The sequence below is a fragment of the Pagrus pagrus genome, assembly GCF_965226575.1.
Source record: "Pagrus pagrus genome assembly, chromosome: 12".
Lineage (NCBI taxonomy): Eukaryota > Metazoa > Chordata > Actinopteri > Spariformes > Sparidae > Pagrus > Pagrus pagrus.
The window spans coordinates 17270064-17297531 of record NC_140196.1 but is presented as its reverse complement, the minus strand read 5'-3'; the positions used below and the strand labels follow the sequence as shown (position 1 = coordinate 17297531).

At 40.3% G+C, this 27468-nt stretch overlaps 3 protein-coding genes across 9 annotated transcripts; 1 reads left to right on the top strand and 2 right to left on the bottom strand.

The window, feature by feature from the left end:
* Positions 1–76: 76 nt before the first annotated feature.
* On the bottom strand, positions 77–10243 carry fubp1 (far upstream element (FUSE) binding protein 1). Of its 7 annotated transcripts, none has more exons than XM_084368085.1 (21): positions 10088–10243; positions 9542–9665; positions 8244–8279; positions 8032–8068; positions 7889–7935; positions 7731–7802; positions 7572–7629; positions 7318–7480; positions 6926–7024; positions 6611–6718; positions 6423–6525; positions 5909–6148; positions 5568–5728; positions 5316–5467; positions 4762–4838; positions 4462–4587; positions 4056–4130; positions 3580–3642; positions 3227–3259; positions 1374–1531; positions 77–1137 (listed from the first exon to the last, which is right to left on the bottom strand). In XM_084368085.1, exons 1-21 carry the CDS (start codon positions 10178–10180, stop codon positions 1129–1131), a joined length of 2034 nt encoding a protein of 677 aa, XP_084224211.1. In that variant the 5' UTR covers positions 10181–10243; the 3' UTR covers positions 77–1128. The 7 variants fall into 7 exon arrangements, with proteins under 7 accessions (XP_084224211.1, XP_084224213.1, XP_084224215.1 ...); XM_084368087.1 differs by having other exon boundaries at positions 9575–9665; XM_084368089.1 differs by lacking the exon at positions 4056–4130.
* Positions 10244–11491: 1248 nt separating this feature from the next.
* Positions 11492–17802, bottom strand: slc25a24l (solute carrier family 25 member 24, like). Its single transcript, XM_084368963.1, has 10 exons — positions 17540–17802; positions 17322–17448; positions 16880–16967; positions 15257–15368; positions 14945–15103; positions 13130–13267; positions 12924–13034; positions 12359–12526; positions 12147–12285; positions 11492–12052 (listed from the first exon to the last, which is right to left on the bottom strand). The coding sequence occupies exons 1-10, from the start codon at positions 17660–17662 to the stop codon at positions 11865–11867; spliced, it is 1353 nt and encodes a 450-aa protein (XP_084225089.1). The 5' UTR covers positions 17663–17802; the 3' UTR covers positions 11492–11864.
* Positions 17803–19287: 1485 nt separating this feature from the next.
* On the top strand, positions 19288–25967 carry dnajb4 (DnaJ heat shock protein family (Hsp40) member B4). Its single transcript, XM_084369633.1, has 3 exons — positions 19288–19808; positions 22489–23069; positions 25133–25967. The coding sequence occupies exons 1-3, from the start codon at positions 19598–19600 to the stop codon at positions 25361–25363; spliced, it is 1023 nt and encodes a 340-aa protein (XP_084225759.1). The 5' UTR covers positions 19288–19597; the 3' UTR covers positions 25364–25967.
* Positions 25968–27468: the final 1501 nt, after the last annotated feature.

Genomic DNA, 27468 nt, shown 5'->3' with positions numbered 1-27468 from the left:
TGCTTAGCCACCCCCGACCCTACAACATCTATCTTCTTATATTGGATAAACACTAACAGAATGGGCACAGCAAAACGACTTTTGCAATGTTTTTATATTAAAAAAACATTTTTTTTAAAAACAAATTTATACATGTGAGTTAGTTCGCAATTTCAAAATGGGCAAGACAAACGTTTCAATGCATTTTTCGATACAGTGGCAATTTTTACCTGACTGTCCTGGAAAAAGAACAGCAAAAAAAAAAATAGATGTAACACTAAAAAATATGCAACATTTCTTGCAACCACGTTAAGAAAAATACTTGCTTACCGCTTTTCTAAACTTGCCTGTGGAGGAGGAAGTGTCTATCAAGGCAAAATACAGTGCATACTACCTCAACAATGTCAGCAAACCAGGCAAAATTATTAAGAGCGCCACAGCAACGCAGTTAATGCATGAGTAACGGTACAGAGATACCTGTCAGCTTTCTTATGACAAACATCTGTCTACTGCTACAGTCAGAGCAATGTCAGGAAACAGAGGTGAAAAATAAACGTCTATCAACAAGGACGGTTGTTCGTCTGAAATCACTCAGGATCATCGCACGCACATAATGTTTCTAAGAGCCTTATAGACAGTTGGAGAGAGACAGGACAGCACAACTTTGAGTGAACCTTTTTGGACAATAAAACCCACACATGGCCTGCATTTTTAACTTTTTCCCCCAGTAAAACAAAAACATACAGAAGTATATCTCAACCCCTTTGGTTTCAAACCACCCCAACTTACCAACACAGGAGGTTTCAGTTTGTTTTATTGCAAAAACACAACAGGCAATAGCATTTTTAAAACTGAGATGATTTACATGGTAATGTCTACAGTTTAATAAACATGAGTTCTAACCACATTTAATGTAGATACAGGGCTGGAATGACCATATGTATAATTACCTCACTAAAAACAAAGCATTTACAAGAAAAACAAAAACAAAAAAAATGAAAGAGGACGTGCTCGCCGGGTAATCTGCCATCTATGTGAAACACTTTCAAACCAAGGAAATTTAAGATCTTCATCAAGGCGTCTGCATCCAAACATTTAACAAAGGATTTTGTTTCGACAAGGTAGCATTTACTTTATGTCCACTTCACATTACTGGCCCTGTGCAAAAAAATACATAGAAGATACATTGCATGTTAACAGCAGAAACAGTGGACTCAGCTTCCCAAAATTAAAAAGTTAAAATCCTGTGTAGGGAGGAAACAGTTTTGGTTAAATGTGTGAAGCTGCTGCAGTCACTGGAACCCTGTAAAACCTGAGGGGTGAAGGAGGGTTAGGGCACAAAAACAATTGAGTATTCAGTGGATGTGGAGGGCAGATTCTTAGCAGGGGTGTACCTGAGGGGCTTGTGGTGCTGCACCCATCTGTTGAGGGTTGGCTGTGCCGTAGTAAGCGGCCTGCTGGCGGTAGTACTCCGCCCAGGCAGCGCTGTAGTCCGGCTGGCCTCCAGGCTGGGAGGCTGCGGCTGCTGCTGGGGCCTGAGGGGCCGCTTGACCTGAAGGGGGGAAAAAACAGAGCCCATTGGTACACTGGCAAGTCCTCTATGTAAATAATAATGTACAGCTTTTTACTTGAATGTGGACAATTAACTAGCTTTACATGTATTCCAACATATTAAACATTAATCACAAAGTTTCAGCAGCTATTTCAGTTAAAAATCTGAGCTGGTGATGACATTTATAAGAAGGGGAACGAACCCAGCACCACTTTCTCTGGGTGGCGGGTCAGAAACCTTCTGCCTTTCTGTTGGGCAGCTGGAAGAGCAGCTTCTCTACTACAGAGGGCCGCTGGAGGAGCACAGCCGCCCTTCAACATGTAATACATTCAGCTACAAAGACCACCACTCTACTTCAGAAACCTTATATATCACCTGCACCGAAGACATAATGTTTTCACCAGTGTCCATTTGTTGGCTTGTTGGATGTTTTGTTAACAGGATTACACAAAAACTACCTAGCGGATTTTCACCAAACTTGGCTGGAGGATGGATCTCAGCCCAGATTAACCCCATTTATTTTGGTGCAACTCCACAAATACTTTCTCATTATCTTTAACATTGCAAGGTAGGGCTTTTTTTTTTAACATTTTCATTTATTTTATAGAGAGTAATGCAAGGATGTTCACAGATGGCAAAAAACAAACAAAAAACATTACGCATTTAGGTCATTTAGTGAATTTAATATTTTCTATTTGATTAGACTTGATTTAATTAAAGGGGACTGTTGGGCCTTGGCAAAGGTATGCGCTCCACTTAGTGCCATTCTAGTTAAAACTGTTTATCATCCAGTTTATGGATGATATTCTTTTGTCAGAAAGGCAACTTCATAAAATGTAAAAAAAAAAAAAAGAAAGGTGATACATTATGTAATATTTAAAGACAATGAATGGCAATTTTGACTGACCCTCACAGTAACACCCCATCTTAAAAGGCCTACAAACAGGCTCCCTAAAATAAATAGTATGTCATTAAGAATTAAAAATAACCTGCCGCAAACACAGCTACTCATTATAGTTGCATTACCGCCATAAAGCCGCCGATCTCTTCTCACCCCCTTATCCGTGAAGCATTACTTCCCAGTAAACTTTCTTTTAAACATCTTTCCATCATGTTCTTTTTTTCCCAGTTAGGTTGATTCCAGCTACAATCTACCAATTGTTGACAGATATATGTTGCACTCTCAGCTCTTTACATCAGGATCACACTTCAGTGTGCAGAGTTGATAAGAAGCAAAATGGTCAGTCAACCCATGGTAAGTTTCAATACCCATTAACTGTGACAAACCTTGCTTATTTTGTCAGCCAACATGGATTTCTCTAGTGTTTGGGGAGTGACAGGTGATTATTTTGGCCCTTGCTTACAAACTGTCCAAAACTAGTTTGTTTACTTAGTAGGGATATTCCCATTTCCAGCTGATGTCTAGACAGTTTATGAATCATAAAAAAAAATGTTCACTCATTCTATCAAATACCCTGATTCTTAACACCAGGATCACACTTCATTCCTGCAATCATTTGCCTCACATCCACGTTATATATAAGGTTTTTTACTTAATATCATGATGTTAAGACAAATATTGCAAATGTGGTTTTTGAAAACTTGTGACAAAAAGGTGTTTGAAATGGAGTCAGGATATTTTTGACCAAAATAACAGTGCATTGAAACAATAAACTTCACTAGGAATTTAATTACCATTATCCCAAGCATCTTTTTCTGCATTATGTTCTGTAAAAAAAAGGAAGTTTTAATTTCGGCGCATATCAGACAACACAATATCAGCCGATAATATCGGGCCACAAATATATCTAACAGGCTCCATCATAAACTATAGCTGCAGCTCCAACTTCTGATTGTGCTTTCATCATGAACATAAAGGCTGATCAACTGTTTTATGTATTTGATGTATTAACAAATGTACACAAGAAATAACGTATACCCCACGCTAATACATCTCTCACAGTAGTTTTACACAGAAAATTTGAAATGGGGAAGTAAAATGAATTAAGTGTGACCCTGGCATAAAATCTGATCTGAGGAGTACCCACCTTGTTTCTTGTAATACTCCTCCCAGGCTTTTGTGTAGTCCTGAGGTTGTTGACTCTGTTGACCTACAAAGAGAAGGGAAAAATGTGTCAATGCATCCAAGTATTGGATGAAATCATAAACAAATTGACATCACTGATACTACGCATTGCATCATTTAACTTTACACACATTCAGTAGTAGTAATACATTCATGGCACATGGAAAAACCCTGACATAATCTAGAGAATAAACTACTCTAAGCTCAAAAAAGGTGGTTCTGTGTCGACAGCTCAGTCCTGTAGATAGTCAAAAGTGTTGCAGTCTAAACAGCACAGGCGTCAAATGTCAAACCAAGTGGATTCACACTGAAAACGATCCACAGCAGGCCAGCAGTACTGACAAATACCCAGACCTGAAAAAGAAGCCGATTGAATGCCCAGTAGCTGTTTAGACTGTCTTGTGTTAATAGGTGTACACTGAAGCTACGTTCATATACCCATTTTCTTGTAATATTCCTCCCAGGCCTTGGAGTAATCTGCCTGTCCACTCTGACCTGCAGCCTGTGGGTCACCTGTTAAAAAGAACGGTACTTGTAATTAGTGAATCATTCTCAGCAGTTTGTCCTCCACCTGCCTGGGTCGATCTGTCAGCCTAGGGATGGTGGAGGAAAACTATCCTGTCCCTGGAGTAATATAAAAAAGTTTAAAAAGAAAAAAAGAAGGTGCTCTGCAAAAGCAAAGTCATTTTCAAGGTGAAACCAACTTGTTTCCTGTTAGCGACACCACGAAGACATGAGCATAGGACATGTCTACTAAAGTAAAGCTAGTAAGCTACACTGCTCTACACTCCCCTAAACAGTTTCTGCAGCGGGCAAGTTGCTGATTCAGAAACACTTCAGTTACCTTGGCCGTTGGTTTGAGTTGTGCCAGGAGCTCCACTCGTCGGGGTCATGGGAGCCTGTGGCTGCTGGCTGTACTGAGCGTAGTAGGCTGCCCACGCCGCTGCGTTGGCATCGGCTACTGCTTTATCTGGACACAACAAACAAGTTTGGTTACCAAACAAAAGCCAAGATAAAAGCTATAAACATACAATGTTAACTATCCTTTATATAATCTGATGTGGGTCTGAGTAAAGAGTTTGGCTCAAACATAGAAATCATGAAGAGCTTTTTCATTTCTGTCAAAATGGTAGCAGGTACTCACTTGGATCAGGTTGTCCCTGTTGCCAGTGTGGGTAGCCATTGCCCCATCCCTGAGGCTGGTAAGGCGCAGGTGGACCACTAATGAAAGAAAATAACAAAACCAACATCAGCTTTGCACAACGTCAAATTTGTCAATGTTGGAGCTTGACAAAATGTGGATATTATATTGACATCACAAGACTATTCATGGTCGTAGACTTTAGATAACGATATATTATGATAAGTGTTGTCTTCTCCTTGTTTTAAAAGCTGCATTAGAGTAAATTGATGTAATTTTCTGAACTGACCAGACTATTTGTTTTAATACTTGTCTTTACTTATCTAATCATTATATCTACATTACTGATGATTATGTATCAAATATCTCAATATTTAGGGAAAGCACCGATGGCCATCTCGAAAATATTAGAGGCAGCAGTCCTAGCATTTATGAAGTGCTTTTAAGAGAGTTTTTTTTTTTAAATTGAGATATATTGTTGTTTTACTTTAAGGCCATATCGCACAGCGAGTCTTACCGTTATCAACAAGATAAAAACGAATAACCACTGTACTTACTGAGGTCCTGGAGGTCCCTGGTTGTATGGTCCAGGGTTGTACGGGCCCATGGGAGCACCAGGGGGTCCAGGTGGTCCAGGAGGACCATGTGGGCCTGGACCTCCATGTGGACCAGGGGGGCCGTGTGGGCCACCCATTGGAGTGACTGGTCCCTGAAAACAAAAGCACTCCTGGTCAGTAAACTAGCTCATAAGAGACAAATGTCTGCATACATATACGTTTAAAGCAAATGTAATCCTCCTGACTTCTTACCCCAATTTTCTCCTCCACCAGCTGCCTGGCGTAGTCGATCTGTTGAGGGGAACCGCGGACTGTGAACATCTTGATGTTGGGATCAGCATTGGGAGGAGGATTCCTCTGTAGCTCGATCCTGGCTCCAGACTGCTGGCTAATGCCCTTGATTGTCTCACCACCTGAAGAGTTCAATCAAAAAGATTTACTAAAATGTTTCTCATTTTGTGTTCTGTAAAGAGACATGTCCCCTAATGCAATAAAGTTAACTTTCTGATTCCTGTCGTTTTCTACTCTGGACTTGTTTGAAAAACTGACAAACGTTCAACGAAATGGAGCCCTGCTAGTGAGAGGTCACTTACCTTTTCCAATGATTAGGCCAGTCTTCATGGTTGGGACAGTGAAGGTAAACTCCTGCAGGCCACCAGGGGGGCCCATGTTCCAGTTCCCCTGCCCGCGACCACGGCCTCTGCCACCACCATGTCCTGGAGGCCCACCGGCCTGGACGCTCCTCAGCAAATCTGAAATAATTTCTGCTGCGTGCTGAGCCTGGTCAGGGGGACCCATGATCTGTGCTATCCTGTCTGGTGTGCTGCCATCATCTGGAGGGAGAAAAGGGGGCCATTATAGACTACTTTTTGTTGCTGGGATTAAACTAAACCTATGTACCATTGTCTTATATTTGATGACTTTAAAACTATGGTCTGTGCAACATCTTTGTATGTGTTCAGGTCTCAGATATTTAGGGTTAGGGTTATACATCAGCTTCTCAGCGTGGTGCATGAGTTTTCATCACAGACCGTACACATAAATTGCATCCACATTACTTTGCCTTTAACGATGGCTGTTGCTCAGATTTTCATCTTAATATCTCACCTGGTTTAAACTGAATCCTGACGCCTGTGTCATTCTGTATTTTCTTGATCATCTCTCCATTTCTGCCAATCACAATTCCTACTGCAAACCGGGGGACAGGGACCTAAATGACAAAGCAAAGACCAAGTTAAAACGGATTCAAACCCTCGACTTCAAACTGATAAATTCAATTTTTCACATATACTGACATCCAAGCTATCTCCTCCTCCGCCACCTCCAACTCGTGAACCATATTCCCCCCTCTGCTCCCTGAAGCCTTGATCTCTGATCAGCTCCATCACCATCTCTTTGGCTTGCTAAAGAGAAAAGAAAGCACATTTAATCAGAGCACTACTCCACTGGTCTCCATGGAGACAAATAACGAGGCATGTAAGAAAGCATTTGGGCTCTGGAAAAGGATTTACTTAAAGAGATGAAAGCAGAGCTAGCTCACAGCAAAGTCTTATTTCATTATAACACGCTATAATGTTAAAAGTACAAGGGTCAACAGGGAGAACACTCACCTGAACTTTGAAGGGTTCTCCCGAAATGCGGAGTGGCTTGTCTGCACCTGTGTTTTGGGGTCCATCTTGGATCATGACCATCTTAACTCCAGCTCTTTCCTGTTGGTTAAAAGAACCAAAAACATGCAATCAGATTGTGCATGGACATGTGTTCTGTCACCCAATGGTGGGATCAAACTAAACGTATGTACCATTGTCTTATAATTGGTGACTGTAAAACTATGGTCTGTCCAACATCTTTGTATGTGTTCAGGTCTCAGATATTTAGGGTTAGGGTTATACATCAGCTTCTCAGCGTGGTGCATGAGTTTTCATCACAGACCGTCGACATTAACTGCATCCACATTACTTTGCATTACTTAAGAACCAAAAACATGCAATTAGGCACTGACCTGAAGGCTTTTGATGGTTTCTCCTCCCTTCCCAATGACAAGTCCAGCCTTAGAGGCAGGGACCATAATCTCCTGGACAGTCATTCCCGGGCCGTCGTTGTTATGGAAGGCTGGAGCCGGTCGCCCCTTTTCGACTATCTCTGTTAGTAGCCTCTTTGCAGTCCTGATGGGAGAAAAAAATATCATTGAAAGTTTGAGAACCAACAGAAAACATGATTTTTAAAGCTGAGATTGAAATTAAAAAACAGACTCACTGGATGGACTCTGGTCCTCCTGTTAACGTCACTGACCTATCTGGCATTCCTCCACTGTCTACAACACAGAAAAAACAGTTAATGCAATCCGTATAACAATAACCAAAACTATCATTTCTTGGCATCAATAACATCCACAATATCAGCAACAGATCTTACCAGGTGCAATCTGTATTTTACATCCAGATTCCTGTTGCAGACGTGATATTTGTTCACCTCCTCTTCCAATGACTGCAAGAAAAAAATTGTGTTACCTCCATATGTTTAATAAATAGTTACTGAGCTCAGTCTTTTTTGTTTAGTGTTTGAAAACTTACTGAATCCAACCATGCCATCTGGAACCTTGAATTCCTCTGATATTGACCTGAAAACAACATAACATATCAAGGTGAGCTTTCTATCAAACAGTGAAAAGTGGAAGACAGAAATATCTTAATGTATCTGGATTGATTGTATTCACCTTGGGGGGCCACCCATTCCTCCCATCGCTGAAAAGGCTGGGGAGGGGGGAAAAGACATTACATGAGGAGGGAAAGTATACAGCAAATATAAGTTAAAGCCACGCACCAAATTTCTGATTCGTGCTTAAGTTTGGGCTTATTACTTTCTGTAGAGAATCATCAAAAATTACATATTTAACTCTAACTACAACTATTTCATGAGGTCACGTACCATCATTTGTAGCCACTTTCTTTGTCTCTGGTTGGTCTGTAACAACATAACATAATAACCGCATAAGTATCTGTCACTACACTGATAATCACATTACCAACAGTGTTCTTCAATCTGAAAATGTATCATCAACAATGCCTGAAATATAAACGGTTAAGGCAAATGGTGTTGACATACAGAGCTGGGATATACTCTCAATTGCTAGTTTACTAGGTACATCTAGTGAAATTAATGCAGTCAAACTTAACAGACCTGCAGCAAATCTTACCTCCATAAAGGTTATAGTTTTCGTTTTTTGGTGAAACTGCTCAAAAGGGTGTGTCTATTTGCCTTCAGGAGGCCTCTTTGAGGATGTTTGTGGTGCCCTGTAACTGCATTTCACGGCTGTGCAAATCATTTGGGGCACACTAAATACTAGACACGCCTCTGTTTTGCGTATTCCAGTTCAACAGCACCACAAACTAACCATCACCTCCAAACCTGACCAAATAACAACCTTCATGAAGGAGGGGGCTGACTTACTGCAGGATTGCTGTATTGGCCTTTGTGACTTTTTCCCAGATTTGCCTTATTAGACTGAAAAGTCGGTGGTAATTATGCAATCAAGTCTTCATGTTGCTGGGGTTAAAATTAACTTATGTACTGTTGTCATGTACTTGATATGACTGTATAAACTATGGTCTCTCCAACATCTTTGTATGTGTTCAGGTCTCAGATATTTAGGGTTAGGGTTATACATCAGCTTCTCAGCGTGGTGCATGAGTTTTCATCACAGACCATACACATTAACTGCATCCAAATTACTTTGCCTTTAGCCTTGGCTGTTTAATTTCATCTTAATCTCTCACCTGGTTTAAACTGAGTCTGTATCGTCTTGATTCAGATTGTATATTTAAACAAAATGCCTATCGCCCACCCCAACATATACGTAGATTAAATCATGTTATCACATATATTGGGACGCCAACTGATACATTTTCATCGCTAGATTTTGACCTGGAACAGTTCTGACAACAAACAGTGAAAATATCATTCACCTCTACAGACATGCACTAGGTAACAATCTGCACAGGCTATAACTGAACAAAATAACATGGAAATTAACTGCTTGTACGGTTAGTTGCCATGTACAGAATGTTAGGTCATATTGGATCAAATTAACATTGATATGAAAATTGTTACTGTACATTTAATTTGGTTAAGATCATTTCTAAGAAAATGGCAATTAAGTATCTGCTAACACACACAGGCAAGCATCAACTATCAAGACTTGCATTGAATCGATTTGAGTCACTGACCGATATTCAGGTTAGGCATGGGAAAATACCCACCAGCGTCCTCCAGGGGCCTTTTCTGGCCCCCGTAGCCAAATTCATTTGTCTGGGGAGCCGCAACGCCATCGCCGCCGATTTTCGCTGCAATCTGAAACACAAAACAAGAAGAGTAAACAACGATCCTGATGCTTTCTTGGCCGTTCACGTTTGCTGCGTTTTAGCAGGCACGCTGAGTGCGGCCTACACTTCTGTCCGGAAGTCAGGACCAACAAAGGAAGGCGAATACTTCCACTTTAACTACTTGGTTGGTGTCATGAAACAAAACGGAGCTTTGGTTTTACGATACCTGATGTATTTGTCCAAATTAATCTATACAGGCAGCGAGGATCGCTTCTGTGATCATATCTGCTTTCGCTTTTGCAGTGTGGCGTAGCGTGAGCGAGTCATTCTTCGTTAGCTTAGCTTAGCATGTCGTGATGCCGTATGTGACGGCAGAAAGCAAGTGAAACTCGATGTTTGGTCCTGACTTCGAAATTATTTTTATAATAAATGTGCTGATTGTCTTCTTACCTGTCGTGCTCGCTGGAGAGCGTCTTTAAAAGCGTCGTTCATACCGCCACCGGCGTTAGAGGACGGGGGAGCCACGCTGCTGTAGTCAGCCATATCTGCTGCTGTTCTCCTCCTCGGTACGACAAGATGGCGGGTTACATTCACAGGATGTGGAGGGGAAAACTCGCGGTCAAATTACGTCTCGCGATAACTGTCACAACATATTCATTAAAACTGTGACTGCGCCCAAATTGCGGTCTTTCTGTTGCTAATCCGGCCAAGATGTTTCTATTTTTGTTAAGTTAAGGGTAGGACTTCGGTTGGGGTTACTAATAATGTGACGTGTCGTTTATTATTTGCTCTTGAAGGATTTCTCGCGGGATTACACAACACAAACAACAGCTTGGTCTCGGGCTGTGCCGAGGCGGAGCTTTCATGGGGTTAATCAAGTCCAAAATACTGCATTTTTCATTAAATTTAGCAATGTGTGTAGATGTATTAGCAGCAAAATGTACAGAAATAGCAAAAGTAGTCACACATGGCGAATTGACTGTCAGTAAATACTTACTATTGAATTATCATGCATCACTTCCCATATTTATCTTAGAAAAATACCCTTTATAGTTAGTTCTTCAACGAGAAATTGGTTGTATCTATCATTGAATTTGTCCCCATTTCTCATGCTTGTCATTACAAATTAAAAACTGATTTCCCCATAGTTCCCCATGTTATATGATTCATCCAAACTCGGCTGATATGAACCATGGTTTTGATTTGTAACATAGAAATATTAACAACCTTATCCTAACACCTTAAAGGAGACAACAGGTTTTAATGCATTAGTGCTCAAAAAACACATCAGTTTTCTCACACTGTCTGCATCACTGTATTCCCCCTCTGTCTGTTTTAGCTCCTGTGTCTTTAAGGCCCTTCCTCCTGAATGCCTGATCTCTTGTGATTGGGCAGCTCACACAAGCCTGAGCCAGCACTGCTTACAACAACATAACAGCTGTGCCACGGGCTAAACTTCATTTAGCATTTAGGCATTCATTTTGCAAATAAGTGACTCTATGACACTGTGATGTCCCAAAGTCGCAGATTAAAAGGCAGGACTACTGATGAGGTGTTTCAGGAGCAGTGTTTTCTGTGGCAGAGAGGAGCTTCTGTTGGCGCAGACATTGACCTTTTTAACTTTTAACAACATATATAAGACACGGAAGGAAAGGAAAAAAACAAAAAGCATAATTGGTCTCCTTTAAAATCCAATACATGTCTTAATTTGGTTAAAAAAAAATGGTTTAACGCACAAATAATCGCACCGGTGTTATGTAAGAGACATTAGTTCAACTCAAGAAACAATAAAGCAAATACAACTTAAATGATAGAAAAGAAGATGCTTTTTATCAAATAAATTTTATTGTACAGCTCACACTTCAACATGTGCTCATTAGCACAGCCCAGTTTCATCTTGATCTCACTAAGTTTCAAGTCAACCATGCATCAGCGTTTAGTGAGGTGTTATGTGTGTTTATAAACTTCCCCATATCTCTTGATCGGTGGTAAACCATTCACTTAACTCAAGCTTTAAAAAAGCTACAGTTGAATAACATGATGATTCATATCTGGCAGACATGAATTACAATTTCAGCCATTTTTTTAAAGATTACAGTTATCATTGGACACTTAACATTAATAGAAGTTCACAGCTTTATTTTTCTGTGTTCCTCATCAAATCCCTGAAAAAAATGTTTTAAAAGCGACAGTTCAGCACACAAAGAAAGCAACCCCTTTGCTACATTCATGACTCCATTGAAGAAAACACATTTTCAAATTTTCTAGTCAAAGAGTAGTTTATCAATGCACAGGGGATCGCCCTGACGAAGCTGGCTCCCATCCCATTATAATATCCTCTTAGTCCACGTCTTTCGTATATCCCTGTAAGTCCTTTCAATACACCTGAAGCTGGACGTGAATCTGAGCTGAAAGCTGGAAAACAAAACAAATAGTGTAAATGCATAGAGCGTCTCAAATAGTTAAAAAATAATGTCAAAAATGAGTCAGAGAAAATGCAAATGTTTACCTTGTGCTTGCTGCTGAGTCCTGATCACTGCCAGAGGGTAACTGGTCATTTGTCCTGAAGCAAAGGCCACAAAACTGAAGAGGAACAGTTTGGAGTCACTGTTGTAGGCTGGATCACTTTTTGCCCAGCTCATGATTGACTGAAATTACCAAACAAACAGTTAATGAAAGCATCTTCCAGACAAACACGTATTTAGTGTTGTTCCGTCTCACCTGATGAACTGCACACTCCACACCTGCGTAGGGGATCATGCAGAGGATGCTCGGCTTGAATCCTCTGTAAAAGGACGACATCGACTCATGTCTGTAAATAGATCGGGCGCATGCCACGACTCCGTGATAGGTACCAGCTTGCTGCAGGTTCAACCTCACCTTCAGTACCTGAAGGGGGAAACAAGAGGAAAGAGATTATGAAAATAAACCTCCATTGATACATTTTACAATTTACACACTGTTCATCTTAGTCATAACAATTAAATTACAAATGTTTCATTCTAAACATTATTATTTCAAAAATGTGACACTGATTTAAAATGACGCACACATATCCAGTCATGAAATTTAACTACATACATTTACTCAACTCCTGTACTTAAGTACAAGTTTGAGATGCTTGTACATTTCCCGTATTTCCATTTTCTGCTACTTTCTGATACTCAAGTGCATACGATATCAGATTCTTGGAGATTTTTAGTCAAGTTCTATTTTTATGGGTGACCTAAAACTGTAACAGGACAGAAACGTTAAAGCACTCAGACCTGCCACTGATCTCTGATACCTCTAAAGGGTAGAAGGCAGCGTGAGTAACAGCACCGGACACACAACCCAATCCAAAGCGCTGCTGCACCGTCAGCGTCTCCTGTGTTCTGTTCTGGGTGTACATCTTCATCTGGATGGAGAAGAGAAGCTCTCAGTGTTTTTGTCAAGTAGAGATAGGAAACTGGTGTATCAATAATTCATACAGAGAACCTGCTGCTGTCTCACCTGGGCGTAGATGAGACACTGTAGTGTTGATTGTGGTGTTCCTTTCAGCACGTTGACGGCGTTACCTTGCCACATCGACCGCAGACCGCCTGCCTTCATCTCCTGAAAGCCTTGAGAGAAGGCCTTGGATCCATGAACCTACAGAGCACCCAGGAAATATTTTCATATGAATCACTTTTACAGGCAGATGCAGTGAATGTGCAGCTATGTTATGCCTCCTGATAAACAATTGATAAATACACAGTGGTGGGATGTAAATAAGTACAGTTATGCAAGGTATTTGTACTTTGCTTGAGCTTTCTATTTCACGCAACTTTTTACCTCTACAACATCTCAGAGGTGAATTTGTACTTTTTATTCTATAAAAACTTTTTTCTTCTTTTTCTTTAGAAATAAGTGGTTCTCACTGGACAGCGACAATAAAGACATATGATGATCTTATAGACAATCATGCATTATCTGTAGATTAAACTACCAAACAGTATAAAAGTTGTTAAAATGATCTCAACCTTCAATATACAACAGTAAAATGCAACATTAACACTAATATTAATCCAAAAACATCAGATATATTTTAAATAAATTACAAGACAGAAATTATTTTCTGTTACTGATGTCAATCTCTTTTCACTTGCTCTATCCTCAGAGGTCAGAGGTTTGTGTCCGCTACAGAGAATGACTACATGGACTGAGCTCTTTTTCAAGCTCTTTTTCATATCACATGCAGTAAACTGAATGCTGTTCCACTATCAGGGAAAGACGAGTTATGTAAAACAAGCTAGGCTAGCCGATAACAGCTATCTTTACAGCTTGACACAGAAATGTAAAACAGGGACAGCACTTTCTTTCATATTGTAACGCCGGGTCATTTGTTACATAGATCAAGATGATTCTGGTTCAAGTTTTCATTCTTTGGCTTATAAAAAATACCTACGAAGAAGATGTAAGAACAGAGTCCAGACCACATGAAAGAATATCACTTCACATATGAAATGCTCCTTCAAATTAGCCTTCAAATGACTTTGTGTGAGTTTAATCGTGGAAATTCATTTCCATCTTTAGGAACAGTAAATGTAACACAAGACTCTCAGCTCAAAGGACCACCTACTAGTTACCTGGTGCAACAGCACGTCTGGTATGTGGTGTAGGGGGTACAAAGAACTGAAGGGGCCATTCGCCCCCCACTGTGTGCCTGACCCACATTCAAGACTTTACACGTCTGTAGTTGAGATGCAAATGAAGGCAGAGTTCGAAGATGGGTGTGGGTTAGGGTTTCAGTACTGAGTATTTGTGTAATAATGTATTTAAAATGACTACTGCGTGGGAGTCATTACAGGAGTCACTGTGGGTGGGAATCACAACATGTTGAGGGGCGTCGGCTGGTGCGATCCCTTCACAAGATGGTCTCTTATTTTCTCAGCTTCAGTTATACTGTGAGACGTGGATGAAAGCTCTGAAAGCTAGTAAATGCACCTTTGAGCTTAAATTATTACGATCAATAGACTTTGTGTGAGGTTTTAGATCAAGAAAGGACACAAAACCTGTCAAAGCTTCATGCCCAGTGTGAGAAACTCTGTAGCTTAAAGCTCATCATGCTTCCATTGAATCTGTGGAACCAAAACCAAACCACTGCCACCAAAGTGATGTTTAGAAAGAAAGCTACAGTTAAGCCAGTGCCATTGACGACCATCATAATACCAAATGCTGGAAGGGACACATCTTTGGATATTTGTTTGGAATCAAACATCCGTAAGTTTGTCAAATTGTGTAAAATCAGATCAATTCACTCATGCATTTCCTGACAGTGGAGCTGACCTGAAGCTGGGTCTTCAGCCGGTCGATGGGAGCCGTCACAGTTCGGGAGACAACATCAGCCAGTCCTGCTGCGAGAACAAACGTCCTCCATGCACCGAAACCAGACGCCCCCTCTGGGAACTCGATGGGCATCGCACGACTCTCACCCACATCAAAAACCTACAGGCAGATGAGGTGAAAAATCACATTTTTCATCCTTTAATCAGCGTTATTACTCATGCTGAAGTGGACAGTGAATGTGTCATAGTTTGTGCAAACCTCTGCTTTACTGAAGTGTTACCACATTAGAGTGATGTGGCCACCAGATCTTACCAGACTGTGTTTCCAGGAGGACACCAGCTCCCCGATGTTATCCACAGGGTTGAGGATGACATGGTGGAGGAATTCATCCCAGTCGATGGTCATCGAACTGTCCTTATCCATCCTGGTGTTCACAAAAACAATGGATACTGACTTCACCACGTACTGTCATGAAAGTTCAATAACCAGCTGTGTATTTTGTCATCAAACCCTGTCTACTAAGAGACATACTAAGGCTTTAAAAGTTGCTGGTACTGTGTTTATTGGTCAGTTCTAAGTAACTCATTTTTGACAGAGCAGTAGCTTTCAGGACACAAACCATTCATTTATTCTTTTGTAACTGCAGGCTTGATGGCTTGTTGTTGGTCAGACATGTGTCTCAAGTCATTTCCTGTTGGGCAGTTCAAGTCAAGTCTCATGTAGGGCTGTCACAACATAAGCTTTTCACAACATGATTATCATGAATAAACCTGAAGAATTCACATAATTATATTATTTGGGTATTTATAGAAGAATTCAAAGTCAAAGTCAAATTCATCTTTAACTTTGTTTATCGAGCATTTTGTCTATTTACCGGCAAATGAATTACACTCAAAATACAAGTGTTTGCAGGTGGAGAGAGAGTCTGTAACCATAACAGTACAAAAGCATAAAAAAAATAACAATCACACCAAACACTTTGTCTGTTTTCTGGCAGGTGGCAACCAGCATTACGGTGCATAACTGCCACCTACTATGACGAAGTGAGAACAGGAAGAAACTGAAATGATTTCAGAGGCGACATACTATTTACGCGTTATTAAAACATTCGTTTTATTTATGAAAAAATAAAAAGGAACACAGAGAGTCATTTGAGCAGTGTTGTATAAAGTACCCAAACATCATACTTGAGTAAAAGTAAAGATACTGCGTTAGAATATTACTTTGGTAAAAGTAAAAGTTGACCATATGAAGAGTATTTGAGTTAAAGTCTTGAACTATCTGATATTAGATATATATAAGTATCAAGGTAATGTTCTGGCAAAAAATGCACAAAAGTATTGTGAGTACAAGTAAAAGTAAATTATACATATATTCACATGTATGTATACACTTTGTACTGGTAAACTAGTCAACCGATTGTTGGCCTGGCTGTTTATTAGAGGATTTTTTTCCCTGATTATCAGAATCAATGGGGTTTTATTTTAATCTGATAAAAGATATTTCATGAAAAACGTGCTACTTTGGTTCTAAATCTATCACATACATGTAGCGGAGTACAAAGTACAATATTTGCTTCGAAAATGTAGTGGAGTAGAAGCATGAAGTTGCAGAAAAAAGTACAGTACTTGAGTTAATGTACTCAGTTACATCGCTTCATATACGCCATCATGTCTCAAGTCAAGTCACGAGTTGAAGTCGAGTCTCAGGTCACTTATTCTCTGTCAAGTCGAGTTGCAATTAAAACAACTGGTAACACAGGTTTGTGAATATGCGGTAAGCCATAAGTTAAGTTTCCTGCATTATGATGTATATAACTGATAGTTAAGCATTAATACATATATATAACTTATAATACTACAATATAACACCTGTTTATGAGTGTGTGAAATCTGCAGCAGTGAATGTTTGTTTTAGTGGGCAAAAAAATCTTACATTTGTATAATTTGTTTTGCATTCGGCTTTGATATGACCACTCCTAACTCCTTAAACAAACATATGATGTCCTCCTGGTCAATCACTCCTGATCAGAGAAGAAATGCACACAATTACAAACAGATACTGAGACTGTCCTTCCAATTATACTCTGCCAAGTGTCATGTGTCGATTGTGCTCCCTGAGAGGTGATACTGTAAACTCTATGAGCGCAAAGGTCGCACTCTGCAGTAAACTGATCTATAGTTGCTTACAATAAACAAGTCTTGTGCAGGAGTTTCTTTCCTGTGTGACCTTGGTAATGCTCAATAAAACACATTTTACTATTATCATTATGCATTGTTCATAGTGTATTCAACATGGTTATTGTATGGCATTCTCTTGTGTTTCCTTGAGAAATATAAATATACATGCAGCATTTTTCCATAGGTACGGCTCTCACCACACTTGTTCTTGTCAAGGTCATGAAAGTGAATTTTCCATTTCTTCTCTCTGTCCATCAAGTAGCTGAGGAACTCTTTGTAATCCAGCAGGCCATCTTTGTCTGTGTCATAAGAGTCAATGATGGTCTGGGAGGGGAGAGACACCTCTTCAGTTAGCAGGTGCACATTAATGAATGACTTAATGGATTAAATTACATTAGATTATGATGAATATTACCTGGACCTTGCCATCCGCGGACAGGATACCATGCTTCTTCATTTCGTCGTGGAGCTCCGCCACCGATATGAATCCATCATCGTTTTGGTCCAGTTTAGCAAATAAGCCACGAAATTGATCCATGATTCTGTCTGAACACAAATCAGCCTCAGACGACTAGCTAGGATCTATAAATTGCACCCTGCCTGGTCCGCTGCAGGTCCTTTAAAGGACAGGAATACAGCATTGATAATAATCAGAGATTATTGAAGTGCAGCTCTGCAGCGGCGCTGACTCACAGCCATTGGCAGAGCTCAATGTCAATGCATTTAACGTGAACTCAAAGAGAAAGCCCTCACTGCCTCTGTGGTCCTGCAGGTGGCGCTGTGGCTGCAAGAGAGCAGATTGCAGCAGCATCATCAGTCATCACTGTGACCTCTCCTCTATATGTGGGCGTGCTGACAGTTTTACACAAGACTTTACAGAAGTTAATTAATTTGTTAACTAATTCAAAATGAGCTACTTTCACTTGTCAGCTTTTCATATTGATTTTGAAGGTGAGATAACCTTAGTCTGACTTTGTTCTGTTATAAACAGCACACACATCATGTTTCTAAATATATAATGTCAGAAGAAAACAAAAACACTAAAATATAGGTTCAATCCAAAGGGAAAATATAGGCTATACACAGTATGTATACATATGACTTTGTATGTCGAATTTCTTAATTTCCTGACAGAAGTTAAAACATCTGTAAACCAGGCCCGCTTCAGTCATCACAGTCCACCACTTTAACATAAAGATAGTGTTTGTGAGTTTATCACTTGTGTCATAAATTTAAAGCTGCTTTCATTTTTTCTTATTATGGTGCCCGCTGTGGACAAAAGCAGTATGAGCACCACTTCCCCCTGTCAAATGCCTCTTAGGTACTGGACAAAAGTCCAACAAAAACCTGCTAACATCTGGCTTTCACCCTCAATGTGAATGTGTTTAATCTGCATTTACTTTGGTGTGGACTGACCCTGCAGTAGTGACGGGTGTTTATTGGCTCTGGCATCAAAATTAAATTAAATTCTTTGTTAAGTCTCTGTGCGACTGAAATGAGCCTAATGATGAAGCCTAATCCTCCCAGCACACTTTCATTTACATTTTTGAATCACATTATGCCCAATGTGTTCCTGGCTCTGTGGACTAAAATAAAAAGGCATAGAGAAAGAGATTTTTGTCTTGTCATGTCATTATAGGCTACATTATAGAAGGTATAGGTCTATTGTGTTTCATATTAAAAGTATTTATTCCTATCTCACAATATATCAGACTGTGATCCTGTCTGCCTGCTCATCGCTGTGTCCAAGGCCATTCGTTTACTTAGAAGGATCTCGGCTTTTTTTAAGTAACTAAAAAGTAGTGTAAAAAGTAATCTATTACTCTACACAGACAGTAATATTGTAATGCAATACATTACTTTAAAATGAAGGTAACTAGTAATATGTAATATATTGTATTTTGACAGTAACTTGCTCAACGCTGGTGCTGGTGGTGGTAGGGGGGGTGATCTGGGGCCTCACAGCTCATTTTTGCCCCAGCCCCCTACACAAGGTTAATCCGGCCGTGGCCACAAGTGAGGATCATGTTAAAGTCCAAACCAATACCCACCTATCAGGATCAGCTACCTTTCCTTTACCCACATTTATTAATATATTCATTTATTCTCTCCACCGGCAGACAGCTGACACACACACACACGCACACACACACACACCGGAACCAGATTTATTTCTCGTGTTGAACTTGACGGTGGCGCTGTGGATGCAGGAGAGGGAGCCGCAGCTATTTAAAGAGGGTCATCCAGTCTCGGATAAATAGCAGGAGGTCTTCGGCGTTGACTAACCGCCTCTAAATGGTTTTCATCCCGCACCGTGTCTCTGTCTGCGGCTTCTCTCTGTCCATCAGTCCGGACTGAGGCCGCCTCTCTGCCGACAGCCATCCCGTCGACCAGACCCGGTCCAGCTCCTCTCTCCCAAGGGCTTGTCTCCCTGTTTATCTCATATTTCATTGTCGGGGGGATAGGTGATAAAATGGGCAAAGATTACTACAAAACGTTGGGCATCTCTAAAGGAGCCACAGAGGAGGATATTAAGAAAGCTTACAGAAAACAAGCGCTGAAATGGCACCCGGACAAAAACAAGTCTGCAGCCGCCGAGGAGAAATTTAAGGAGATCGCCGAGGCATATGAAGTCCTCAGCGATCCGAAGAAAAGAGAAGTTTATGATCAGTATGGGGAGGAAGGTAATGTGTGATTTCATACATTTTAACCCATGTGTGACGGCTCCGGTTCACCGTCACAGCCGCGCTATAAAAGCCTGCATGGATGCAAAACACACAGCTGGCTTTAATTCAAGTCACTCACTGCAACCAGCAGGCCCAGAAAACAGCTGTTCAGGACATTATAGTCCTCTGCTTTTTATTATGAGGATTAGCTATTAGGGGCCATACAGTATCTGCTGCAGGCCTGTCATCATTTCTCCCACAGATTCACATGAAAATGTGGGAAAAAAATAGTATTTGTATCATGTGAAAGCCTTTATGTGCAGCATGTGTTACCCATAATGTAGCATATGAATATGAAGGTTTAATTTTCAGTCCAGATGGTAATGGATGGGGAAACATGTTGGATGTGAGGAAGAGACTCATCTCTACATCCATATCTGAAGATAATGTGCTTTTCATGAATTTACCTCAACAAATGGTACATATTGAACATCTTCAGAAAGGGAAAAGTGAAATAAAGTGTTTTTTCCACCAGTAAAGCATGCAAGTGTTTGCTACAGAATCCCAAAATGCTCCTTAAAAGGTTTATGCAACTAACGGATAATCTGTGCTTTATTGGCGATAATGCACTGGTGGTGGTGATATTATGTACTGTAATATCTAAAAATGAAAGATATTGAGTGTATATAGTCTCAGAATTTGCCCACCAAAGACTGAAGTTCCTGACTTTCTTATAAAAAACACCCTGGTTTGATCCACGTTTGTAGAAGTGTAAATACCTCAATACTAGATCCAAATCTGTATATCACAATTCATAATTGGGATCATTTTATAGAAAGGCAACGTAATACTTAACATAAGGATTGATGTGGCGCAAAAAAAACTGAGGCGTCAGGCTGTCGTGACTGAATTAATTAAAACAAAACACTGAATATTTTGATGACAGTGACAAATGAACCATTGCCCACTAATGATTACTTCCAAATCGATTAGTAGGCCGATAATTTTCACAATAAGTTGGTTAATCATTGGAGCATCATAGAAAAATACTCACTATAACTTGCATAAAGCAATTATGGAGAAATATAGTTGATATTTGAGTCTCATTATAAGGTCGTCAAATACTAACGCTTTGGGTTTGTAGGTCGGGCCTTCCACCATCCAAAGTGTCAGTATTTCACGACCTGGGAATGAGACTCAGCAATCAACTATCTCAAAAATGTGTACTTTTAAAAGTGCACTATGTAACTTTTAGAAAGACATTTTGATCTGAAGAGAAAGACATTTATTGATTGACTGATATAAACAAACTCTCCTTGTTTTCGTGACTGAATGAACTGAATAAACAAACTTAAAATCTTAAAGGACAACGCAGTTTCATACAGTTTTACTTGTTTATATTTGGCGGACCCTGCCACCGTTCTAGCTTCAAACAGCGTTTGTACTTGTTTATTCAGTTATGGAAAAAATAAATATTTCTGAGTTTGTACTTTTACCTCATTAATATTGTTAATATTAATATGTTTTAATTTCTTCTCCAAAACTACATAGTGCCCCTTTAAGATGACGTCTTTTTCTGTCCGACCAACAGTCGTCAGCATATTCTGTAAACAACAATGTTAAGACGAGTTCGTTTCACATTTGAGAAGCTGCAACTATTTAATGTTTGATATTTCTGCTTCAATTGTAAAAATAACTGATTTATTGATAAAAAAAATATTTGCAGCTCTAATTAACTGTATTTAAAGGTCCAGTGTGGAGGATTTAGTGGCGTCTAGTGGTATGTTTGCAGATTACAACCAGTTCAAACAAGGAGTCACGGGAAGTCACTTTTCTTTATAAAAAGTGTCAAACAATTGCTTCCAGTTTGCTGATGTCTCAGTACCTAACTAGCTAGCTAGCTAACTTTATATTGTCATTGCTGATTTGTGCACGACAGTTTGACGCATTTCAATGTTGCATCCCCCCTTTGACGGCATGTGACATGTGTCGTATTTAACCAAAGTCCAGCAGCGGCATTGCTGCACTTACTCCTCTAATATCAGTGCAGACTGTCAGGGTAGAAGCGAGGGTTGCTAATGTTAGCCTGTAAAACACCGCTTTTGATCAGATAATGAAGCAGTGTTCTTTTTTGTTTGATGACTTGAGTGATAGTGTGAAGTTGTAAATGGATTGCGAGTGCCATGCTTTTCTATCTCCATCAGATAAATAGCAAATGGCATTGTGATAATACCAGGCTTGCCACAGTAACACAAGAGAAATCACCACAGCTGAAGACAGCATAGTGGAAATGTCTGGTTGCTGCTCTTGTCGACGACAACTGATGATGTATGAGGGTCTGACAGGGTTGTCCCATTTCGTAGAGGGAGGTTTCAACCACCACCCCTTGTAACTCTGTTCTGAGTGGCAAGAGAGTACATGAAAACAAAGGGTAGGGTTAAACTGGAAACGGGATTGAGCCCAAGTTTCAGGCAATGTTACATTAATGAATACACATTGAATTTTTTGTGCCAAAAGATCCTCCTAAATCCTACACATTGGACTTTTTAAATGTGGAGTGATCACTTTGTGGCCAATACCCAGTCAGTGTATTGGATCGTACTTCCCTATTGTCAAAATAGACATCACTTGTGGCATACTCTGTCCTACTGCGTTTCCATGTTAGGATGACTGATGAATCATTTCTGTTGCCCTTCAGGTCTCAAGGGAGGAAATGGGCCCACTGCTGACGGACAAGGCAGCAACTTCACCTACACCTTCCATGGTGACCCTCACGCCACCTTCGCCACCTTCTTCGGGGGCTCAAACCCCTTCGAGATCTTCTTTGGGCGTAAAGCCAACGGCCGAGATGACGAAGACATGGAGGTGGACGGGAACGATCCCTTTGGCTCCTTCACCAGCTTCAACCTGAACGGATTCCCCCGGGACGGGCATGTCGGCCCAGGTGGGCAGCAGCGCCGGAAGCAGGACCCGGCCATCATCCACGAACTGAGGGTCTCCCTGGAGGAGGTCTTCCACGGCTGCACCAAGAGGATGAAAATCTCTCGCAAAAGGCTAAACCCAGATGGCAGGACCATGCGAACTGAGGATAAGATTCTCACTATCGAGATCAAGCGGGGCTGGAAAGAGGGAACCAAGATCACGTTCCCGCGGGAGGGAGACGAGTCGCCCAACACCATTCCTGCTGACATTGTTTTCGTCATCAAGGACAAGCCACATCCTCACTTTAGGCGGGAGGGCTCAAACATTGTCTATCCCGTCCGCGTGAGCTTACGACAGGTGAGGCGTTTTCTATTTCAGCACCCACTTTGACTGAGTGTAGCAGTATTATTAGAGTCTGATAGATGGATTAGTCACACGCAGGGCAGAGTCAGAACAAGCTCACATTTATTTTGGAGTGCCGCTTTAAAGCTCGAATGCTCCTAAAAGCCTGGTCACAATCAATAAGCTGTAGGTAGCCCCAACAGTTGTTACCCTGGAAAGAACAGGCATATTGAATGAGTATAGTACTGAAGTGCAAACACACACAAACACTTCGGCTGTGCACTTATGTAATGTAGATCATCAGCATTGAGAAATAGAAGCTGTATCACGGAGGGGGGGCTGAGAGGCAGCGCCCGCCCACACACACACACTGTGAGATGTACTTATATGGTTCCTCCTACTCTCAGGAGAGATCTCACCGGATCATCTCATATTTAAATCAAACATTTAATCACATTAAATGTTGCACATTACTCATTTTTTGTGTGAAAACGATAGAAAATTGCCAGATAATTGAAAAAAAAAAAAAAAATAGCCTCACAGATAATTATTGACTTTGTAGTTTGATAAAATCTTAACTGAAGGACCACAGGACCACAAGCTTTTTCCAGAGCTTTCCACTGCACTTTCATCAAAAGAACAAGAGAGGGTTGTAGGATCGCATCCAGCACCACAGACGATCTCTGAATAGAGAGATTACCACCACCTGTTATCACCTGATGACAGCTGAGTCATCTCCACCACGGCTGAGAAAACTCCATCCACTACTGAGAACTATTGATGTGATCTGTAGTGGTTGAAAGCTTAATAAAAGCTATTATGCGGACCTTAAAGGCTAAATATACAACATTAAAATGTCTTAGAACAACTAGACCTTTGTTATGTATTTTGGTAAGATGTGTACCCACCTTATCCCAAATATCTCCAGCAATGTTCAAACCCTGAGTAATCCTAATTATATTCAAGGTAATGGATGCGTTTCATTTGGTCACCTGTCGCTTTAACTTCAGATGAAACATTAGAAAGTGAGAAAGGAAGTTGAAATGGGACTTAACGTAACGTGAATAAAACGTCGTCCATGAGCATTTCTGCTTGATTGACATAGGATAGATTTTCATCGGCAACTGCGGTTGTTTAACAATGAAGACAACAACTCCCATGATCCCACGCTAACTTATGTTATCAAACTAGTCTTTTGTTTTCAGTTTTGATTGAGAGACCCCTAGCAGCGGAAATTACATACTGTCAGTTAAAGTTATCCTGTCAAAACAGTTGTATCATTTGCTCATTGTTCAAATATCCACGGTCCTGTGTTTGTCTGTAAATAAAAATACGGCAGACACTGTAGAGGACTGGTACGAATTCCAATTAGAAATCCGACATTGTCGCATGTCAAACATGTTTGGATTAATGAGTCCGCCCAATTCAGGGTTAACTGTCCGCCAAGCAGCACAACCCTCAAGTAGTATTTGTAATGATTTAGAAGGCAGTTTGGGTGCATCAAGTGAGGAAATCAATTTGCAAGAATTAGAGCAACTTGCACACCGTCTACGAGAGCTGCTCCAACATATCCAACATTATCTTATCCTGTCAAAAAATATATTGGCTACTAAAGAAATGGCAACACAGAAATGGCAAAGATTAGTTATTAGCGGCCACAAAGTGTCTGGCTCAGTGCATATGTTGGTCAAAATTCTTTAAAACCTTGAAAAATGTTTATGTTATATTGGCTGATATATTAATATCAGTTTTTTTTTAAACAAAGATGTGTATATTGCCAATAGTGTACATTGTGGAACAGTTCATTCCCACATCAAAAAAACATGTTTTTCCTCTTACCTGCAGTGTAATTTTGATTCTGGGGTGAATTTTACCTCATATAATTAAATTAATTAATGATATTCTTACTAATATCATATTATTCATTCCAACCGTACAACCAGCTCTAGTTTACACATCTATAAATTCAGTCTGAGCCAGGGAACAGACTCATGTGTTTCTCTCCGCCAAGATTAGATCCTGTGTGGGTTGCTGTTCTCCTCATTCTCACTCTGAATCTTATATTTCTGTCCTTTCAGTCGTTGTGCGGCTGCTCGGTCACAGTGTCCACGATAGACGGGAAGACGTGCAACATGAAGATCACGGATGTCATCAAGCCTGGCATGAGAAAGACTGTAGCCGGACAGGGTCTCCCCTTACCCAAAAACCCAGAGCAGAGAGGAGATCTGGTGGTGGAGTTTGATGTTAACTTTCCTGAAACGCTGCCCGGAAACGCCAAGGACGTCCTGAAACGGCATTTACCCACCTAGGACGAAGGGCTGGGGGAGATAACTGCATGACAGCGCTCACCCTCGTTACCAAACACACTCGCACAAACACACACACGTACAAGGACAGTTCTGACAGTTCACAGATGGACCTCCTACAGACGAATGTGCAATTTCTATTTTTGAGCTATGTGGTGTTTTTTATAAATACCATGCATGCTGCCAAGTAGATGGAAGTGATAGACTGTCTGGGTCGATGATATCTGAAAGTCACACATTTTATGTACGTGGATCTTCGCCACAATCACTTTATCTTTTTGTTTTTTGGAAATATTTGGTAGTAAATGAGTTCAGTTGCCAAAAACATCCTAGTGATCCTGGGAAGAATTGCAGTGCCAACAGTACATTTTCTTGCTCTTATTTAGATTTGACATGCTTTGTTACTGACATGTTTTTAACTGTCAATCATGTTTATTTTGTCATGAGGGGATAAAAAAAAACCCTTAATTTAGAAGGCTGTCTTAAAATCTGTACAGGTTGTTCAAGAGGAAAGTGGCTGAATGAGCTGGATCGTTCTGTGTGCATTTTAGATTCTGACATGTGAATATATTGAACTTGAATTTTAAAATAAATATTTCCACATGAAGTGATCTTGAGCTGTTTCAGTCATGGGGAGAAACTTGATATATCCTCCACCGTTAGATAATCAGTGTATTAAAGGAGCAGTTGACAAACAACGGACCCCAATGCTGTCAAGGTTGCTTGGCGAGGAGCGGTACAAGGGTACGATCAGGGGGAGCTGGTGATGTATGCAGGAAATTCCCCCGTGGACCAGACTCATTTTACAACGCTCACTTTGGCCTTTGTGATCTAGGAAGGCCATGCTTTCGTCCTTCAAAGGATGTTGCCTTCGAATTGAGGCACAGCTACTAACTGGGTTAGGGTTTTGGGTGAACTGCTCCTTTAACAATCATTGCTTTAAAGTGATTGATTACTGCTCAGCCCTATTGATCGTCAGTGAACAAAATGAGTTCTTTAAAGGACCAGAAAATTGTTATATTTTATAGCCAAATGTGAATATTTGAATAATTGTTGTTGTAAAACTTGCAGTCACATTTCTGACGTGCAAAGATTAAAAATATGTTGACTGAACTGAATGCTTACTAATGGCAAAACTATGACTATGTGTAAATATAGCAGCCTGGTCTCAGCTGCTGGCTGTCAGCTGCCAACACAGAGGCCTTTACGTTTTCCCACAAGGGGACGCCATATCACTCATCATGGCTCAGGGGCCCACAGAGGCGGGGTCCATGTTAGACAGAGAGGGCCACTTGAGTTGCTGACATTTGCACCCATTAGTTTTTTGAGTTAAGAGCAAGATTTAAGACAGCAGTGATCAGTGTTTGGGCTCTATTAAAACCACATATAAACTGTTTGTTAAAGGCTGCAGCACATATGTATTGCATACATATATTAACTTTTACATCTATCTATCTATCTATCTATCTATCTATCTGTCTATCTATCTATCTATCTATCTATCTATCTATCTATCTGTCTGTCTGTACAAAAACAAAGAAAGATGTTGACCTCAGGCTCCACAAATTGTTCCTATTGCCAGGGAAGATGTGTATATATCACATGTGTAAAAGTGATTTGAGCAAGTGATGAGTCACTATTATCCGGGGAGGGCGGAGAGCAAACACACCTGCTCCTCCTCACCGTGTGAGTGTGCCAGCCTAATGTGAATCTGTGCTGGATTCAAGTGTGTTATCTGAAACAGAAGAGAGAGCAGTGTTTATCAGAGGAAAGAGATTGTTTTGGGAAAATTTCAGCATTGATAAGAAGAAAATAATAGAGTACATTTACTCAAATAGTGCAATTATGTCATTCTGAGGTACTTGTACTTTCATTTTATGTTACTTAACACTTAACCAAATTTCAGAGGTAAACATTGGACTCTTTTCTCCACTACATTCATCAGATTACATTTTCAATTAGCTACTTTGCAGATTCACATTCAGATGAATAATACCTGTGAACAACAGTGTTGTAAAAAGTGACCAAAAGTCACAATTGAGTAAAAGATATCATGGTAAAATATTACTTATATTGAGATTAAATGCACTTATGTATAAAGTATGCAA